This window comes from Pseudophryne corroboree, chromosome 8, assembly GCF_028390025.1.
Source record: "Pseudophryne corroboree isolate aPseCor3 chromosome 8, aPseCor3.hap2, whole genome shotgun sequence".
Taxonomy (NCBI): domain Eukaryota; kingdom Metazoa; phylum Chordata; class Amphibia; order Anura; family Myobatrachidae; genus Pseudophryne; species Pseudophryne corroboree.
The window spans coordinates 377,504,918-377,523,188 of record NC_086451.1 but is presented as its reverse complement, the minus strand read 5'-3'; the positions used below and the strand labels follow the sequence as shown (position 1 = coordinate 377,523,188).

General features: G+C 45.1%; 1 protein-coding gene across 3 annotated transcripts in view; it reads left to right on the top strand.

The window, feature by feature from the left end:
• The window catches only part of LOC134949170 (zinc finger protein interacting with ribonucleoprotein K-like), an 82,251-nt gene that overhangs the window by 1,148 nt on the left and 62,832 nt on the right, over positions 1-18,271 (top strand). For 2 of the 3 annotated variants that reach the window (XM_063937594.1, XM_063937592.1), the window contains exon 2: positions 16,060-16,443. In XM_063937594.1, coding sequence (XP_063793664.1) covers positions 16,066-16,443 — 378 coding nt within the window. In that variant the 5' untranslated portion in view covers positions 16,060-16,065. Of the gene's footprint in view, positions 1-3,168; positions 3,503-16,059; positions 16,444-18,271 lie in introns of all 3 variants that reach the window. The other variant, XM_063937593.1, reaches the window with a different exon arrangement.

Genomic DNA, 18,271 nt, shown 5'->3' with positions numbered 1-18,271 from the left:
ATCAATTTGTGTTAAAATTTCTTTGTTTCCATTATAAATGTAATATGTTTATTTATATACATTTATTTAATTTTACTAATGTAAAGTGTAATATCTGTATAATAATAATAATAATAATAATTAAAATAAAAGATGGCATGTCCGGAGACCATTCTCTCCCTGCCAGCGGCTGCCATTGCTGGGGAAAGTGAGAAGGGATTTGGGAAATAAGGGGTGGTGAGAGGAGCTGCCTGGCATGCATCAGGTCCTGTATACTACTCGTCCGCAAAGCAGAATAACAACATTTGAAAGAAGCCTCTAAAAGTCTCTTGTCCTTTGGAAATTGGTCGTGTGTGAAAATGTTATTGTTTCTATTAACTTTTTATTGATTAGAGTGAATGTAGGAATTACTGTACTCCTTCTTGAAACTGGGTACATATGGACATGTTGGAGATGATGTAGGTAGGACCTGTAGCAAATCAAAGTAATGAGGCCGATTCAATTCAGTGCAATGTGCTGCCAAGCAGTGCGGCGATGCCTGGCTGCACATACATCAGCCCTATACATAGTGCCAACTGTAAGTTTTCTCTTACACCCCACTCCAAAAACTTGCTATGCCAGCAGATGCGATTTTCTGTCCTGGAGTGTCACATTGAATTGAATTTCCCCCCTTAGAACGTTCAGCACCACCTAGAGTATTATCCTACATGTACATATTCATGAAGTAGATAAGTTTAAAAGTGAAGGTGCATACACACAATATATAGATATTGTCTGTGCCGATTTTGACTATGCGATTTCCCTTTAAACTCCTCAGAGACCAGAAGCACCGATATTGTCTATACAAACGGTGTGATTTTGGCTATGGCATACTTTGAACTAGATAAAAGATTTACTTGCCTGCACAGTCTCTTATTTTTTATTGTGATATCGATCCCGTGGGGCCGCTCATCGGTATCGCAAGCTGTGTACACATGGTGCGATTTGCACTAACTTTCCTTACGATTTTGACTGTATAGTCAAAATTGTAAAGGTTACATTGCACCGTGTATGCACCTTTTGGCCTAGACCAGCATTGAGCAAGTTGGAGAATTGCAGATATTAACAACACAAATGAATAATTTTTCTGTACCTATATATTTAAGATCAACTTATTCTGCATCTTCACTACAAGAGATTCTCTTAGGTTAGTAATACATTAGGTGATATATTGTTACATCGCATATAGGCACACTATATCGTCCATATCGCTCAGTTGTCTACCTGCGTTTGAGAGCTCCCGGTCATCGTCGTTCTATCTGATACGCTGCATGTCAGATGGGCCTACCCCGCTGAAGATTACAGGCAGGCGAATATGGTGGGAAACAATATATTGCACGGTTGTACACTGGAACATGCAGTGTATACAGATGCGCATTATGGGGGTCATTCCGAGTTGTTCGCTAGCTGCATTCGTTCGCTGTGGAGCGATGAGGCTAAAAAAACGGCACTTCTGCGTATGCGGCGCTATGCGCATGCGCAACGTACTATTACACCGACCGATGTAGTTTCACACAGGGTCTAGCGATGCTTTTCAGTCGCACTGGCTGCCGCAGAGTGATTGACATGAAGGGGGCGTTTCTGGTTGTCAACTGACCGTTTTCAGGGAGTGTTCGAAAAAAAGCAGGCGTGCCTGGAAAAACACAGGCGTGGCTGGGCGAACGCAGGGCGTGTTTGTGACGTCAAATCCGGAACTGAATGTGCTGAAGTGATCGCAAGCGCTGAGTAGGTTTGAAGCTACTCTGAAACTGCACAAAATTATTTTGTAGCCGCTCTGCGATCCTTTCGTTCGCACTTCTGCTAAGCTAAAATACACTCCCAGTGGGCGAGCGAACAACTCTGAATGACCACCAATATTGTACCATCGGTCCTAGGGTCGGCTGGATGTCCCCAGCCGTACACATCCAGTGGGGGATATTTATGAAAATTGATGCACAAGAAGGGGTGCTGTAGCTGAGTTTATACAGGTTTTTTTGTCAATTACATTTTGAATCCATGACTTATGAAAGACAAGGTTGTTGCAGCCGAAGTTATTTCAAGTGATTTTGTCACACAGACTGTAGAGGCTTCCATTTTTTGGGCTGCACCAGTGCGCAGCCTATCCCTTTAGTGAAGACCTAGTGACATTACTGAACAAAGCATTGTCTAATTAATATTCATGAGGAACGTCTTCCTAGTGAATGGATAGGCTGCATTCTCATTAATAGTATAATAACTCCCAAAATGGTTGTCTCCTTTGTATTGAATTCCCTCCATTATGTTTATATAATATACATTTTTTTTCAAGGGCTCTAGCAAATATATCATAGAGAAAATAGTCATCTGTGATTAAACATTTAAGTAGATATTGCTGTCTGTGCAGCGTTTCTGAATGTGAAAGGGTAGTGCTAATATGCCACATGTAAGTAAGAAATTAAATTACTTGAAATAATTCAATAAAATATGCTTCAATGATGGTTTGTTTGCTTTAGCACTGATCGTGCTCCCTTGGTTGCTTATGAGATTCCATATAAACGCTTTATCATTTTAGCCTATGCTTGTAATCCATTGTTGGTCGTTGGAAAAGACTGTGAGTGTTCAGTAGCAGAGGTTATTAAACACTGTGATTATAGGGAAGCCTACGGACTAATCCCCATCCTAGAAGATTAACAGGTTACAGCAGACATGCCTTTATCCTACAGGGAATTGGTTATAATTCCAGCTATATTACGCTTTCTCTGAGACGGTATCTGAAGGTTAAGCAGAGTACAAATTATTGATATTGTATTTTGCATAATGTGTAAAGTGTATGTTCCTATGGGAGCCTAAATAACAGGTACCTACTACAAGTTTGATATCCCTCTTTTTGCCTCCAAAGCCTGGCATGGCTAGCAGATGGCCCGAGTGACACGTGAGAGTATGGGCCTGGGCTCTGCCAAAGCTTATCGCAGTTGGAAGTAAATAATGAAGAAAGAGGTCAACAGCTGTCTCAGTGCTTGGAAATGTTTCCAGGGTAGACTGTAAAATTAGGGATACCGAGTCAGGATAGAGAGCAGCAGATCAAATCATTTTTTAAACTTGCTTTCAAATAAGAATTGAAGCTATTTAACACAAAAGTTTGATAATGAGGTAGTCTTTTTCTCTGTTGATTTAAACATTTGTCTCTTCAAGGACTTCTAATATGGTCGATTACGGCTGGAATTCAGGAGTCAGTCTGGCAAAACCAGGAGCCCAACATGTATCTTTCAAGGTGTCAGGGAAACTTACAACTTTCCCTGTGCATGCCTGTAACTGGCATACTTCTTCCCAGAGCCGGCTGCATTAAGGGGCCTGCAGTCAGCATAATGGATCACAGAACCACTTGCAACTCTACATACTATATGAAAACAAGGACTAGTCTGGATTCTCTCACATTATAGATAGGGTGCATGAGGACAAGGAACTTTACCTTGCTCCTAGTGAGGCAGAGTTCTCGAAATTCAAATGACCACGGTGGCCTTAGCAGGTAACATGATGCCCAGTAAATTATCTTGTGCGATGTTTACAGTTTTTTAAATGTATCTACTTTTTGATAAAAAAATAAATAAATAAAGGAAACAAATTAAATTGTAAAATTGCATGAATTAAGCAAATCTTACTTAAATTGGCCACTAAAGCCTTGAGGGCCCCATACACTAGAACGATCGCATGTCGGAGGTGATTGCAGGCGATCACCCCGGCAGCCTCCCGTTGGGCAGGATCGGCCAAGATACTTCGGATGCTGCTCATTTGCATACGATCTATCTTGGCGATCCCAAACCATGCCCCCAGGTCGGACCAGATTGAATGTGCAGCACATTCAATCTGGAGGATCCGATCCGATGCTCACGGGAACGCGCATCGGATCGGTTCGGGAACACCTCTAAAATGCCCGATTTCAGCCGATATATCGGGCCGAATGCTCGAACTGGGCTGAAAGCCGGCATTATCGCTCTAGTGCATGGGGCCCTTTAGTTATTGTATGTTAACATACAGCTTTCCCATATAGAATAAAGTTTACCAAATAATTTTTTTATTTTCGGTTCCAATAGCTTGCTTGTGTCTGGATGGTAGTGTTTCCCAAAGGGTTATTGCAACACGTCCTCCCAGTTACACCCATACCTTCTGTTAGCTGCTCAATAGAAAATGTGATTGGTTGTTAAAATTTGTGTGGGTAGCTTTACCTAGTCTATTGTACATATTCACGTATGATAGAAGCCTGTATACACAGCAAACAGTGGAAGAAGATAGCTAGATGTACTGTAATGCAGTCTTTATCTCCTGGTAAAGAGGCGTCCAGGGAAAGTACATGCATTCATCTACAGTAGGTGCATTTAGGACTTTTTTTAGGCTCTCAATTAGAAACTCATCCTGAGAACTGACATTCACTTGCTACTTGTTATACTTTATTGCATGCACTGATTTCACAAATACAAGTCCTATTAGTACTATTCTTTAGAGCATGATAACCTGTAAATTCTATTAAAACCCTTGTTGGTGTGTGGCTTACCATTTTATCTAATATTTTAATCATCGTTACACTGAATTCATCGTCTGAGAAGCACATTAAAAGGAGATTGGTGGTAACAAGCCAGTGGCCATAAGCATTAGAATGTGTTTGTTTGGTCTGATTGCTGAAGGGCCACTTCCGTATTGGAATTTTGTAAAGCAAAAAATAGGCAATCCTGTGTGGCTTCATTAATGTGATCGACCAGTGACAGCATATACTGTCATTGGCCGACTGCCGTTATGTCTGGATTCATGCCCCCCACTTATCACATTGCATCAGGCAGTGCTCAGACTGATGCACTCGGACAAAAACAAAGCGTTTTAATCTCTGCATTATCTCTGGTTCTGATTGAATGGATTTCCTCCCGCTGGTCACAAGGCGTGCCTGAATGTGTAATTATTCTTGGAGTTAAATCCTCTGATGTCTACATGCTGAGCCTGGGGAAACATGTCTGCAGCATGAGATACACGTCAGCAGGTCAGACATGTGAGACAGTTTTTTAGTGCAAAACACATTCGGATTATGTTCTGATCAGCCACTTTAGCTTCTGGTTACATCGCCAGTCACATTTCCTACAGGGAGATTGGAGGAGTGTTGTCCGAAAAAATATCCGCACACCTAATGTGTCTGGAATGTGGGACCTGGCACTTTGTGCTGTAAGAGGAAAACATGAGACTGTTATACTTGGAATGTAATTGTGATGTGTTTTACTGGCAGAACATTGTCATCCTCTTGTCTATCTTTTTGGTTATTTATTTATGGATTTAAATAATAATGATTATTTATTATTATTATTACTACACATTCAATTTAAATTTGCAAAGTTGAACACAATGAGGCTGGCTGCAGAGCTGAATCATATGATTGTGGAATGTACGTATCTTGCATGACTTGGCACTGCACGTGCTCCAGTTTTGGGTATACGCAAGTATGGGCTATGCAGGGTCATAAGTATTTTGATTGCATCTACACTTTTAACTAGAGAGGTGCAACTGGTGTTCTCCACCCAAATTGGATGATCACATGCACTGCACTAAGAATGTAGCTCTGAAATCCCTTTCACTGCTGAGAAAGTAGATTCTCCATTCACAGTAATGGAGACAGGTCTGAGTGAATGGCCAGCTAAGTCATGTGACCGTCTGGGTAAAAGAGGATTCCCAGCAAGCACTGTAGGAGGGATGGGTATTAATATCACACTGAACAAAGCCTGTCTGTGTGAAGTGTGCTCCCCATCGTCTGTACTGGAACCAGTCTGTGGGTGTTGGACCCTTCCCCTGTTCATCATTCAGTCATTTACTGCTGACTCATGGAAGACATTCAGGGGTTGTTGTATCAAGCAGTGAAAAGCTGTTGTGAAGTTGCCCATAGCAACCAATTAATTTTGAGGTACCATATACCAAGTACTTTCTATAAAGTGATGGCTAGATGCTGATTGGTTGCCATGGGCAACCTCTCCACTGGTTCACTTCTCCGCTCTTTTCTCCCCTCAGTGCTGTAAATGTCTGTTACTGCTGCTGTGGCTGAAGCCACTGGTGACACAAACTCTGGTTATGACATGACTGGGGCTATAGAAGCGAGAGCAGCTCAGTCCATGGCAATAATAGTGGGGGGCCCATAGTGCAAATCGGCAATTCTGTAATCAGGAAATATTGGGGCTCATTATGATGGGCAGGTGGGAGCATATTCCGTAGTACCACTGGCAGATATTTTCTAAATGTTTTCTTCTTTTTTTTTTTTCCCTTTGGGGTTCCAGGCGTATGTGTTCTTGAAGGGCTTTAAGTAAATGTGTAAAACATCTTGTGTTGATAATAACAACATTAATTAATTTGTGGGTTAGAGACTGGTTTTATGTGGTAATTATGATGCTAATACTTGCCAATGTACATCTCTTCATCTCTTAAACATTTGCGAGCCCTGCAGAATTTTAATTACAGCATTTCTGGCTAACTGTTGAATATATTTGCCCTGCTTTTGCTGCCAAAAGGCCAGTCAAAACATTAAATATGATCTAGAAACTATGTTTTTCCTAAATTTAATTATATATATTTTTTTATTGTATAAGGATAACAAAAAAACCTATCTGTAATTGTAGTATGCTGAATGTGTAGCAAAATGTGGGTGGTAAATACATTCCTTAAAATACTGGTGATTCATAGTATGTGTATGTTTGCCTGGAGAACACAGGTATAAACTATAACCATATCGATCCTGCGTGAGATAAAGTTATACATTTGTACGATTGGCGTAGTGGTTAGTGTTTCTGCTTCACAGTACTGGTGTCATGAGTACAATTTCCGGCTATGGTTGATCTCTGTGGAGTTTGAATGTTCTCCACATGCTTACGTGTGTTTCCTGATATACTCCAAAAAACATATTGGTAGGGTAATTGACGTCCGACAATATTATCACTAGAGTGCATGTATGTCCATGTGATAGGGAATATAGGGAGATAATATGCAAAAGCAGCAGGATGCATCTTGTGTAAATAGTCGTCTACTGCAGGTTTCTGTGATCTGCTGGCGATGTTTTCATGCTACCAGGAAATCTGCGTCGGAATATGCAGACTCTGGCCGCAGCAGGGAGGCAGTTAATTTGCCGGCTGTCGGGATCCCGGCAGGCAGGATACCCACACCGGAATCCTGACTGCCGACATCCGGAATCCTGGCGAACAGGGGCTATTCCCACACCAGGTTTGGCTGGTTTAAACTACCTTGGTTTAAACCAAATCCTTTTTTTTTTTTTTTTTTTTTTTTTTTAAATAAAAAGCACTCTGGTTTTTCTATTATGCTGTTAGTACAGGAACGGCGCCGTGACTTATTAAAAAAAGCCTATTATAATAAAAAAGTGTTTTTATTCCAAATGTTTAATGCCAGTGACATGCCCAGTGCTTATGTTTAATTCCTCCTTTGTGTGTGTGTGTTTCCCTGAGAAGTGCTTTTGCATTTTCCATTTTGTATTACTATTCAGATTTATTTCATTATAATAAGTAAGACTTAAGGGGGGTACACGCGGAGAGATCCGTGTTTAAAATCTAAGCAATCTGACTAGATTGCTTAGATTTTAAGCACGGATCTGCCGTGTGTATGCCCGCCAGCGATAGCGATGCGCAGCCCAGCGCATCGCTATCGCCAGTGCTAGATTGAGCCTGCATGCAGGCTCAATCTAGCGGGTCGCTCACTTCACCGCCCCTCGTCCGTCCGTCCCGTCGCTCAGCACATAGCGCTGTGCTAATTGGGGGGGAGAGGTGTGTGCTGAGCGGTCTGTGTTAAGATTGCTCAGCACACATCTCTCCCGTCAGTACCCCCCTTAATGCTTAACATTAACTACTTGTTCTTATTTTTAATTTCTCTGACGTCCTAAGTGGATGCTGGGACTCCGTAAGGACCATGGGGAATAGCGGCTCCGCAGGAGACTGGGCACAACTATAAAGAAAGCTTTAGACTACTGGTGTGCACTGGCTCCTCCCACTATGACCCTCCTCCAGACTTCAGTTAGAATATTGTGCCCGGCTGAGCTGGATGCACACTAGGGGCTCTCCTGAGCTCCTAGAAAGAAAGTATATTTTAGATTTTTTATTTTACAGTGAGATCTGCTGGCAACAGACTCACTGCAGCGAGGGACTAAGGGGAGAAGAAGCGAACCTACCTAACTGGTGGTAGTTTGGGCTTCTTAGGCTACTGGACACCATTAGCTCCAGAGGGATCGACCGCAGGACCCGACCTTGGTGTTCGTTCCCGGAGCCGCGCCGCCGGCCCCCTTACAGAGCCAGAAGCAAGAAGTATTCCGGAAAATCGGCGGCAGAAGACTTCAGTCTTCAACAAGGTAGCGCACAGCACTGCAGCTGTGCGCCATTGCTCCTAATGCACACCTCACACTCCGGTCACTGATGGGTGCAGGGCGCTGGGGAGGGGGGGGCGCCCTGAGGGCAATATAAGACACCTTGGCTGGCAAATCTACACCATATATAGTCAGGAAGGCTATATAGGTGTAAAAATACCCCTGCCAGAATTCCAGAAAAAGCGGGAGAAGTCCGCCGGAAAAGGGGCGGGGCCATCTCCCTCAGCACACTGGCGCCATTTTTCCCTCACAGCTCCGCTGGAAGGACGCTCCCTGGCTCTCCCCTGCAGTTGTCAAGCTACACAAGGGTAAAAAAGAGAGGGGGGGCACTAAATTTAGGCGCAGTATATATATATATATATATATATATATATATATATATATATATATATATATATATATATATATATATATATATATATATATATATATATATATAATAAGCAGCTATAAGGGAAAACACTCATTTATAGTGGGATCCCTGTGTTATATAGCGCTCTGGTGTGTGCTGGCACACTCTCTCTGTCTCCCCAAAGGGCTTTGTGGGGTCCTGTCCTCTGTCAGAGCATTCCCTGTGTGTATGTGGTGTGTCGGTACTGTGTCGACATGTTTGAGGAGGAGGCTTATGTGGAGGCGGAGCAGATGCTTATAAATGTGATGTCACCTCCTGCGGGGTCGACACCTGAGTGGATGGTGCTGTGGAAGGAATTACGCGACAGTGTCGACTCCTTGCATAAAAGGTTTGACGACATACCAAATGTGGGACAGCCGACTTCTCAGCCTGTGCCTGCCCAGGCGTCTCAAAAGCCATCAGGGGCTCTAAAACGCTTGCTACCTCAGATGGCAGACACAGATGTCGACACGGATACTGACTCCAGTGTCGACGATGATGAGACTAATGTAACTTCCAGTAGGGCCACACGTTACATGATTGAGGCAATGAAAAATGTGTTGCACATTTCTGATGTTACCCCCGGTACCACAAAAAAGGGTATTATGTTTGGAGAGAAAAACTACCAGTAGCTTTTCCTCCATCTGAGGAGTTAAATGAAGTGTGTGAAGAAGCGTGGGCTTCCCCTGATAAGAAACTGGTAATTTCTAAGAGATTACTAATGGCGTACCCTTTCCCGCCAGAGGATAGGGCACATTGGGAAACATCCCCTAGGGTGGATAAAGCACTCACACGCTTGTCAAAGAAGGTGGCACTACCGTCTCTGAATACGGCCGCCCTGAAGGAATCTGCTGATAGAAAGCAGGAGGCTATCCTGAAGTCTATATATATATATACACACACAGGTGTTATACTGAGACCAGCTATTGCTTCAGCATGGATGTGCAGTGCTGCAGCTGCATGGTCAGATTCCCTGTCGGAAAATATTGATACCGTAGACAGGGACACTATATTGCTAACCGTAGAGCATATTAAAGACACACTTTTATACATGAGGGATGCACAGAGGGATATTTGCCGGCTGGCATCTAAAATTAGTGCAATGTCCATTTCTGCCAGGAGAGGGTTATGGACTCGGCAGTGGACAGGAGATGCAGATTCCAAAAGGCACATGGAAGTTCTGCCTTATAAGGGTGAGGCGTTGTTCGGGGATGGTCTCTCGGACCTCGTTTCCACAGCGACAGCTGGGAAGTCTACATTTTTACCCCATGTTCCCTCACAGCCAAAGAAAGCACCGTATTATCAGGTACAGTCCTTTCGGCCCAATAGGGGCAAGCGGGTTAAGGGCGCGTCCTTTCTGCCCAGAGGCAGAGGTAGGGGGAAAAAGCTGCAGCATACAGCCAGTTCCCAGGAGCAAAAGTCCTCCCCCGCTTCCTCTAAGTCCACAGCATGACACTGGGGCTCCACAGGCGGAGCCAGGTACGGTGGGGGCCCGTCTCAAATATTTTAGCAATCAGTGGGCTCGCTCACGGGTGGATCCCTGGATCTTTCAAGTAGTATCTCAGGGGTACAAGCTGGAATTCGAGTCGTCTCCCCCCCGCCGTTTCCTCAAATCTGCCTTATCAACCACTCCCTCAGGCAGGGAGGCAGTGTTACAGGCAATTCACAAGCTGTATTCACAACAGGTTATAGTGAAGGTGCCCCTACTTCAACAAGGACGGGGTTACTATTCCACAATGTTTGTGGTACCGAAACCGGATGGTTCGGTGAGACCCATTTTAAATTTGAAATCCTTGAACACATATATAAAAAAATTCAAGTTCAAGATGGAATCGCTCAGGGCGGTTATTGCAAGCCTGGACGAGGGGGATTACATGGTATCACTGGACATCAAGGATGCTTACCTGCATGTCCTCATTTACCATCCTCACCAGGAGTACCTCAGATTTGTGGTACAGGATTGTCATTACCAATTCCGGACGTTGCCGTTCGGTCTATCCACGGCTCCGAGGGTCTTTACCAAGGTAATGGCCGAAATTATGATACTCCTTCGAAAGAAGGGAGTTTTAATTATCCCGTACTTGGACGATCTCCTGATAAAGGCGAGGTCCAGGGAGCAGTTGTTGGTCGGGGTAGCACTATCTCGGGAGGTGCTACAACAGCACGGCTGGATTCTAAATATTCCAAAGTCACAGCTGGTCCCTACGACACGTCTACTGTTCCTGGGGATGGTTCTGGACACAGAACAGAAAAAAGTGTTTCTCCCGGAGGAGAAGGCCAAGGAGCTGTCATCTCTAGTCAGAGGCCTCCTAAAACCAAAACAGGTGTCGGTGCATCACTGCACGCGGATCCTGGGAAAGATGGTAGCTTCCTACGAAGCAATTCCATTCGGCAGGTTCCATGCAAGAACCTTTCAGTGGGACATGTTGGACAAGTGGTCCGGATCGCATCTTCAGATGCATCGGCTGATAACCCTGTCTCCAAGGACAAGGGTGTCTCTGCTGTGGTGGCTGCAGAGTGCTCATCTTCAAGAGGGCCGCAGATTCGGCATACAGGACTGGGTCCTGGTGACCATGGATGCCGGCCTTCGAGGCTGGGGGGCAATCACACAGTGAAGAAACTTCCAAGGACTATGGTCAAGTCAGGAGACTTCCCTGCACATAAATATTCTGGAACTAAGGGCCATTTACAATGCCCTAAGTCAGGCAAAACCCCTGCTTCAAAACCAGCAGGTACTGATCCAGTCAGACAACATCACGGCGGTCGCCCATGTAAACCGACAGGGCGGCACGAGAAGCAGGACGGCGATGGCAGAAGCCACAAGGATTCTCCGATGGGCGGAAAATCACGTGTTAGCACTGTCAGCAGTGTTCATTCCGGGAGTGGACAACTGGGAAGCAGACTTCCTCAGCAGGCATGACCTCCACCCGGGAGAGTGGGGACTTCATCCAGAAGTCTTCCAAATGATTGTAAACCGTTGGGAAAGGCCACAGGTGGACATGATGGCGTCCCGCCTCAACAAAAAGCTAGAAAAGTATTGCGCCAGGTCAAGAGACCCGCAGGCGATAGCTGTGGACGCTCTAGTGACACCGTGGGTGTACCGGTCGGTTTATGTGTTCCCTCCTCTTCCTCTCATACCAAAGGTACTGAGGATAATAAGGAGAAGAGGAGTAAGAACTATACTCATTGTTCCGGATTGGCCAAGAAGAGCTTGGTACCCGGAACTTCAAGAAATGATCTCAGAGGACCCATGGCCTCTGCCGCTCAGACTGGACCTGCTGCAGCAGGGGCCCTGTCTGTTCCAAGACTTACCGCGGCTGCGTTTGACGGCATGGCGGTTGAACACCGGATCCTGAAGGAAAAGGGCATTCCGGAGGAAGTCATTCCTACGCTGATTAAAGCTAGGAAAGAAGTAACGGCAAACCATTATCACCGCATATGGCGTAAATATGTTGCGTGGTGCGAGGCCAGGAAGGCCCCAACGGAAGAATTTCAGCTGGGCCGTTTCCTGCACTTTCTACAGTCAGGGGTGACTATGGGCCTAAAATTGGGTTCCATTAAGGTCCAGATTTCGGCTCTATCGATTTTCTTCCAGAGAGAACTGGCTTCACTACCTGAAGTTCAGACTTTTGTTAAGGGAGTGCTGCATATTCAGCCCCCTTTTGTGCCTCCAGTGGCACCTTGGGATCTCAACGTGGTGTTGGATTTCCTAAAGTTACATTGGTTTGAGCCACTTAAGACCGTGGAATTGAAATATCTCACGTGGAAAGTGGTCATGTTGTTGGCCTTGGCTTCGGCCAGGCGTGTATCAGAATTGGCGGCTTTGTCATGTAAAAGCCCTTATCTGATTTTCCATATGGATAGGGCAGAATTGAGGACTCGTCCCCAATTTCTCCCTAAGGTGGTATCAGCCTTTCATCTGAACCAACCTATCGTGGTGCCTGCGGCTACTAAAGACTTGGAGGCTTCCAAGTTGTTGGACGTAGTCAGGGCCCTGAAAATTTATGTTTCCAGGACAGCTGGAATCAGAAAGACTGACTCGCTGTTTATCCTGTATGCGCCCAACAAGTTGGGTGCACCTGCTTCAAAGCAGACTATTGCTCACTGGATCTGTAGTACGATTCAGCTTGCACATTCTGCGGCTGGACTGCCGCATCCTAAATCAGTGAAAGCCCATTCCACGAAGGTGGGCTCTTCTTGGGCGGCTGCCCGAGGGGTCTCGGCTCTACAACTTTGCCGAGCAGCTACTTGGTCGGGGTCAAACACACTTGCTAAATTCTACAAGTTTGACACCCTGGCTGAGGAGGACCTAGAGTTTGCCCATTCGGTGCTGCAGAGTCAGCGGATTGTCTGCAATACTTGTATATAGTTATTGTTTAACTAAAGGGTTATTGTTGAGCCATCTGTTGAGAGGCTCAGTTGTTATCATACTGTTAACTGAGTATTGTATCGCGAGTTATACGGTGTGATTGGTGTGGCTGGTATGAGTCTTACCCGGGATTCAAAATCCTTCCTTATTGTGTCAGCTCTTCCGGGCACAGTATCCTAACTGAAGTCTGGAGGAGGGTCATAGTGGGAGGAGCCAGTGCACACCAGTAGTCTAAAGCTTTCTTTATAGTTGTGCCCAGTCTCCTGCGGAGCCGCTATTCCCCATGGTCCTTACGGAGTCCCAGCATCCACTACGGACTACGAGAAATAGAATTACCGGTGAGTAAATTCTTATTTTAATCTATCTATGAGTGTACTTTGTATGTATTTATGTTTAGTCTATCTACATATATTCAGATGTAATAGGAATAATAAGATGTAAAAATGGTTTTATTGAAATATGTAAAATACATCAAATCAAAGCCTAATAACAATATTAATGTTAGAAAGCATTAAATCATGGTTTTTCGAGGTTTCTAATACATGACTCAATTTTGTTTTTCATTAAAACATAAAAAAAAAAACAGTTTAAACCAAAAAAAGCGTTTGCATTTTTTTTTTTTTTTTTTACACTTTTTTTTTTTTTCCAACCCTCACGACACCCATAGAGTGAGAATAGAACCTGTGGTGAGCGCAGCAAGCCACCTAGGCCGCAAGGGGACTCTGCGTTCACCCCGCTGCTGGCATACTGGCAGCCCGGATGCCGTTGTCAGTATACTGACGGCCGGCATCCCGGCCACCAGTAAATAATACTGATCCCCCGCAGCATGTCTATAAATAGGGACAGCGCTGTTGCCACCCCCAAATGGGGCGCTGCAAGTGATCTCGCAGATGGAGATGTGCACGTGCTCAGTACTGATCCTGTCCATGCGCAGATATCTCACCATTGGAGTTATGTGCAAACCATTGGGTATTCGTACAACACTTAATCAGGCCCATAGATTGTAAGTTCTTCTGGGGCAAGGAGTGATGTATGACTGAAATATCCTCTGTAAAGCAATGAGTAATATGTGTGTGACATATAAATAATGTAATAAATAAAATACAATTATTAGAAATGTTTGTGTTCTTGTAGCAGCACTGTTAAGCCGGGTACACCCCAGGCAATATCCTGGACGATGTTCCTTATTCTGACACATCGTTCACGATATCGTCTAGTAGTGTGTATACACTGTATCGCTGACGATGCACGCTGCCGCGCGTTGTGAGCGGCTTCGTCTGTTGGCTTGCATGCAGGCCCAACGGGCAATATCGCCATCGAGGGCCATGCTGCCGAATGCAGCATGGCGCAGCTCTCCCCCCGATGTTGGCACCCTGCCAGTACCATTGCCGCTGATATCGTCTAGTGTGTACCTGGCTTTATTATCACAAACCAAAGCGTTTTAGACTGAGATCATGTGAAGAAAGTTAAGCTGTCTGTGAGGGTGATATTCTGCCAGTAGATAAAGGAGTAGCGTTTAGAAGTTCCTGCTCCAAATGACCACTGTCTGGCATTAACACTGAATAGAAATGTTGAGAACTTTTATCCTCCTCTGTCATTCCTGGTAATGGAACAGCCACACCTCTGTGGTAGATGGCTAGGTTACACACAGTGGGGTAGATGTATGATGAGACAATATGGGGATGGGGAGTGGTATAAATGCACGTTATGTGCGCTGATACCGCTTCCCCTCCATGTATTAATGCTGTGGTGACTGCCGGCTCCGGCCTCTACAGGAGATCTCGCAATAATAGCGAGAGCTCGCGCATGCCCAGTGGAGCCGGCCAGGAGGGGAGACACAGCGAATCAGCACTAGGCTGATGCGCTGTGAGGCTCTAGCTGGGATCGCCCCCACTCTGGCAAATGAGTTGTAGTCTTCATGTTAGGGCACTGTGCCCTGCCCGATTTTTAAAGGGCAAATTGCGCCCTGCTGTTTTATCGGCGCCCTGCTAAAACAACCTGCCTGTTGCTGTGGAGCCATCGCGTGAATAGAGGCACGGCATCTATTCACATTGAGGGAATAGCACAGGGGAAGCCCTGCACCACCGTCAGTGCTGGGCACCCCACCATTGGTGACCCTGTTGGGTGCTGTGCCCCCTTTTTTGAGTGCCATGCTGCCTCCGCACCTTTGCGCCCTGCCTGCATCCTAGCGGGAACACTAGAGATGTTCACATCTGTGTACCAACCTGCTTCGCCTTTGTAAAGAGGCGAAGCGGGAAGCACTATAGCGTAGCGATATGTGTCGCTGTAATAATACATCTTCCCCCCCCGAATCACACATTTTCATTCTAATGCGAGTATGGGAGATTTAACACATTTTTAAAATGCTTTTCATATTTATTATTGTTACTGTAATTGTTGTTGTCCCTCCCCCCTCCCCATTTATTTCATGACCCTTTGAATTTGATTGTCCACCTTCAGATAACCTGTATTTAACTCTGATGCACCAAAAGTAATACCATAAATTGGATGAGGTTCATATAACTGTTTATCTTATGTCTGATCTTCACATTACCCTTCATCTCTGTAATAAATTGATAGAATAAATGTAATCAGAGAAAGAGACAACTACATGTAATATATATTGGCAGACACAAAGTGATACTAACTACTGTATAACAACCGGATCTGACAATAGAGCAGGGAGAAGCATTTCACCTGTAGCCCTTCACTGTACCAGGGTCACTATATAAACAATGCACTAAATGGTAATAATAGGTGTTGTGAGTTGTTGTAAGATGCGTACAAGCTAATAAATTGCTCTGTCAAGGTGCAGAACTCCAGTTTAGGGTTCCTATTCTCGGAGTGCAATCTAGTGTAAAATGCCTCCACCCCTTGTACTATTTCTGCATTGATGTTGATGCAATTAATTCATACTTCCTTTTCTGTCCTGCACAGGTGGAAATGCCTCATTGCTTTGCCTATGGCTGCACAAACCACAGTGGGAAGCTACCCATGGCAGTCTGCATGCACTCCTTTCCCAAGGAGCTGCCCTTGGCAGAGACCTGGGTACATCACAGCCGCACCGACGTGGGCGACGTGCAGGAGTTTGTACGGGACACTCTAATGAAGAACCCGGGGCACTTTGTACTGTGTTCAGAGCACTTTGAAGAGGAGATGTTTGAGCTGATTGGAGACTCACCTCTTATCCCCTTCGAACCTAACCACAAACGGACAAGGCGAAAATTAAAGGTGAACGCGGTGCCCACACTCTTTGCCACTGGCGCTCACAAGCTGCGCAAACAAGCTGCTCATCACTTGAAAATACACGAAAGAAAGCAGGTAATAAGCCTCTCTAACCGTTTCCAGCCAGGGATCACTAGGATACTGAATGTATTGCTGAGAGTTAGAATAAGGCCACCTATTCCTGGTTCAGTGTTCCTTTTGAGTCTTTAAGAGTAAAGCACATGCTATTATGGATGACATGTAAGATATATGTCAATATTAGCACTTCTGGAGAAGCACTTACAGTAGGTAGAACTAGTAATTACAACATCCGTGGGGAGTAGGGCTGTGGGTGTGTGCAGATGTAAGGAAGGATAACAGACATGCTCTTATATGGATAGTGCAGCGGATGAGACAGAGCCTTGGAATATAGACAGTGAGAAACCTGTATTGTGATTAAGGACAGATGTAAATTGAGACGCAGGTTTTCTAAAGATTAAATATTATGTGTCCATCTGATGTGTGGCATGCTTATCACAGGGAGTCAGTGACAGTCTGATATTACAGCCACTTGTGTATTAAGTGGAGGACTCTGTGTAATAGTCTTATTATATAGAGACCCTCATTTTACTGGCCATACACTATACTACAGAGTAACGATCTAATCAAATGGACAAGGTACTGATTGAGGCTACAATATTGGCAGTGCCTCGGTATGCTGTATGATGGACGGGAACAAAGTGTAGTTCACTGCATGTAATTGGCAGAACGATGATTGGGATGATCAAACATGTTTGATAATCCAAGCAAACGATCCCCCGACACCTTTCAACCATTTCATGCGTTGAGTTATCATCATTAATTTACGTACACTGATGTATAATCGTTCAGAATTGTCATGCATCGTCCAGATCGAAGTAATTATTGTTCAGTGTACAGCCACCTTTATTTATTCCCGGATTTAATTTATTTATTTCTCTAACGTCCTAGTGGATGCTGGGGACTCCGTCAGGACCATGGGGAATAGCGGGCTCCGCAGGAGACAGGGCACATCTAAAAAAGCTTTTAGGTCACATGGTGTGTACTGGCTCCTCCCCCTATGACCCTCCTCCAAGCCTCAGTTAGGTTTTTGTGCCCGTCCGAGAGGGTGCAATCTAGGTGGCTCTCTTAAAGAGCTGTTTAGAAAAGTTTTTTTTTAGGTTTCTAATCAGTGATTCCTGCTGGCGACAGGATCACTGCAACGAGGGACTTAGGGGAGAGACTTGCAACTCACCTGCGTGCAGGAGGATTGAAGTCTTAGGCTACTGGACACTGAGCTCCAGAGGGAGTCGGAACACAGGTCAGCCTGGGGTTCGTCCCGGAGCCGCGCCGCCGATCCCCCTTACAGACGCTGAAGAACGGCAGAACGGAGGTCCGGAAACAGGCGGCAGAAGACTCCTCAGTCTTCATGAAGGTAGCGCACAGCACTGCAGCTGTGCGCCATTGTTGCTACACGGCTCACTGATCTCGGTCACGGAGGGTGCAGGGCGCTGCTGGGGGCGCCCTGGGCAGCAATATAGATTACTTTAGAGGCAAATAAATACATCACATATAGCCATTAAGGCTATATGTATGTATTTAACCCAGGCCAGTTTTCCTAATAACCGGGAGAAAAGCCCGCCGTGAAAGGGGCGGAGCTTATTCTCCTCAGCACTCAGCGCCATTTTCCTGACCAGCTCCGCTGGTGAGGAAGGCTCCCACTCTCCCCTGCACTACAGAAACAGGGTTAAAGAGAAGGGGGGCATAAATTGGCGATATAATTATATATTAAGAGCCCATATATAGAAACAACACCTTCTAGGGTTGTTATATACATTATGGCGCTTTTGGTGTGTGCTGGCAAACTCTCCCTCTGTCTCCCCAAAGGGCTAGTGGGTCCTGTCCTCTATCAGAGCATTCCCTGTAT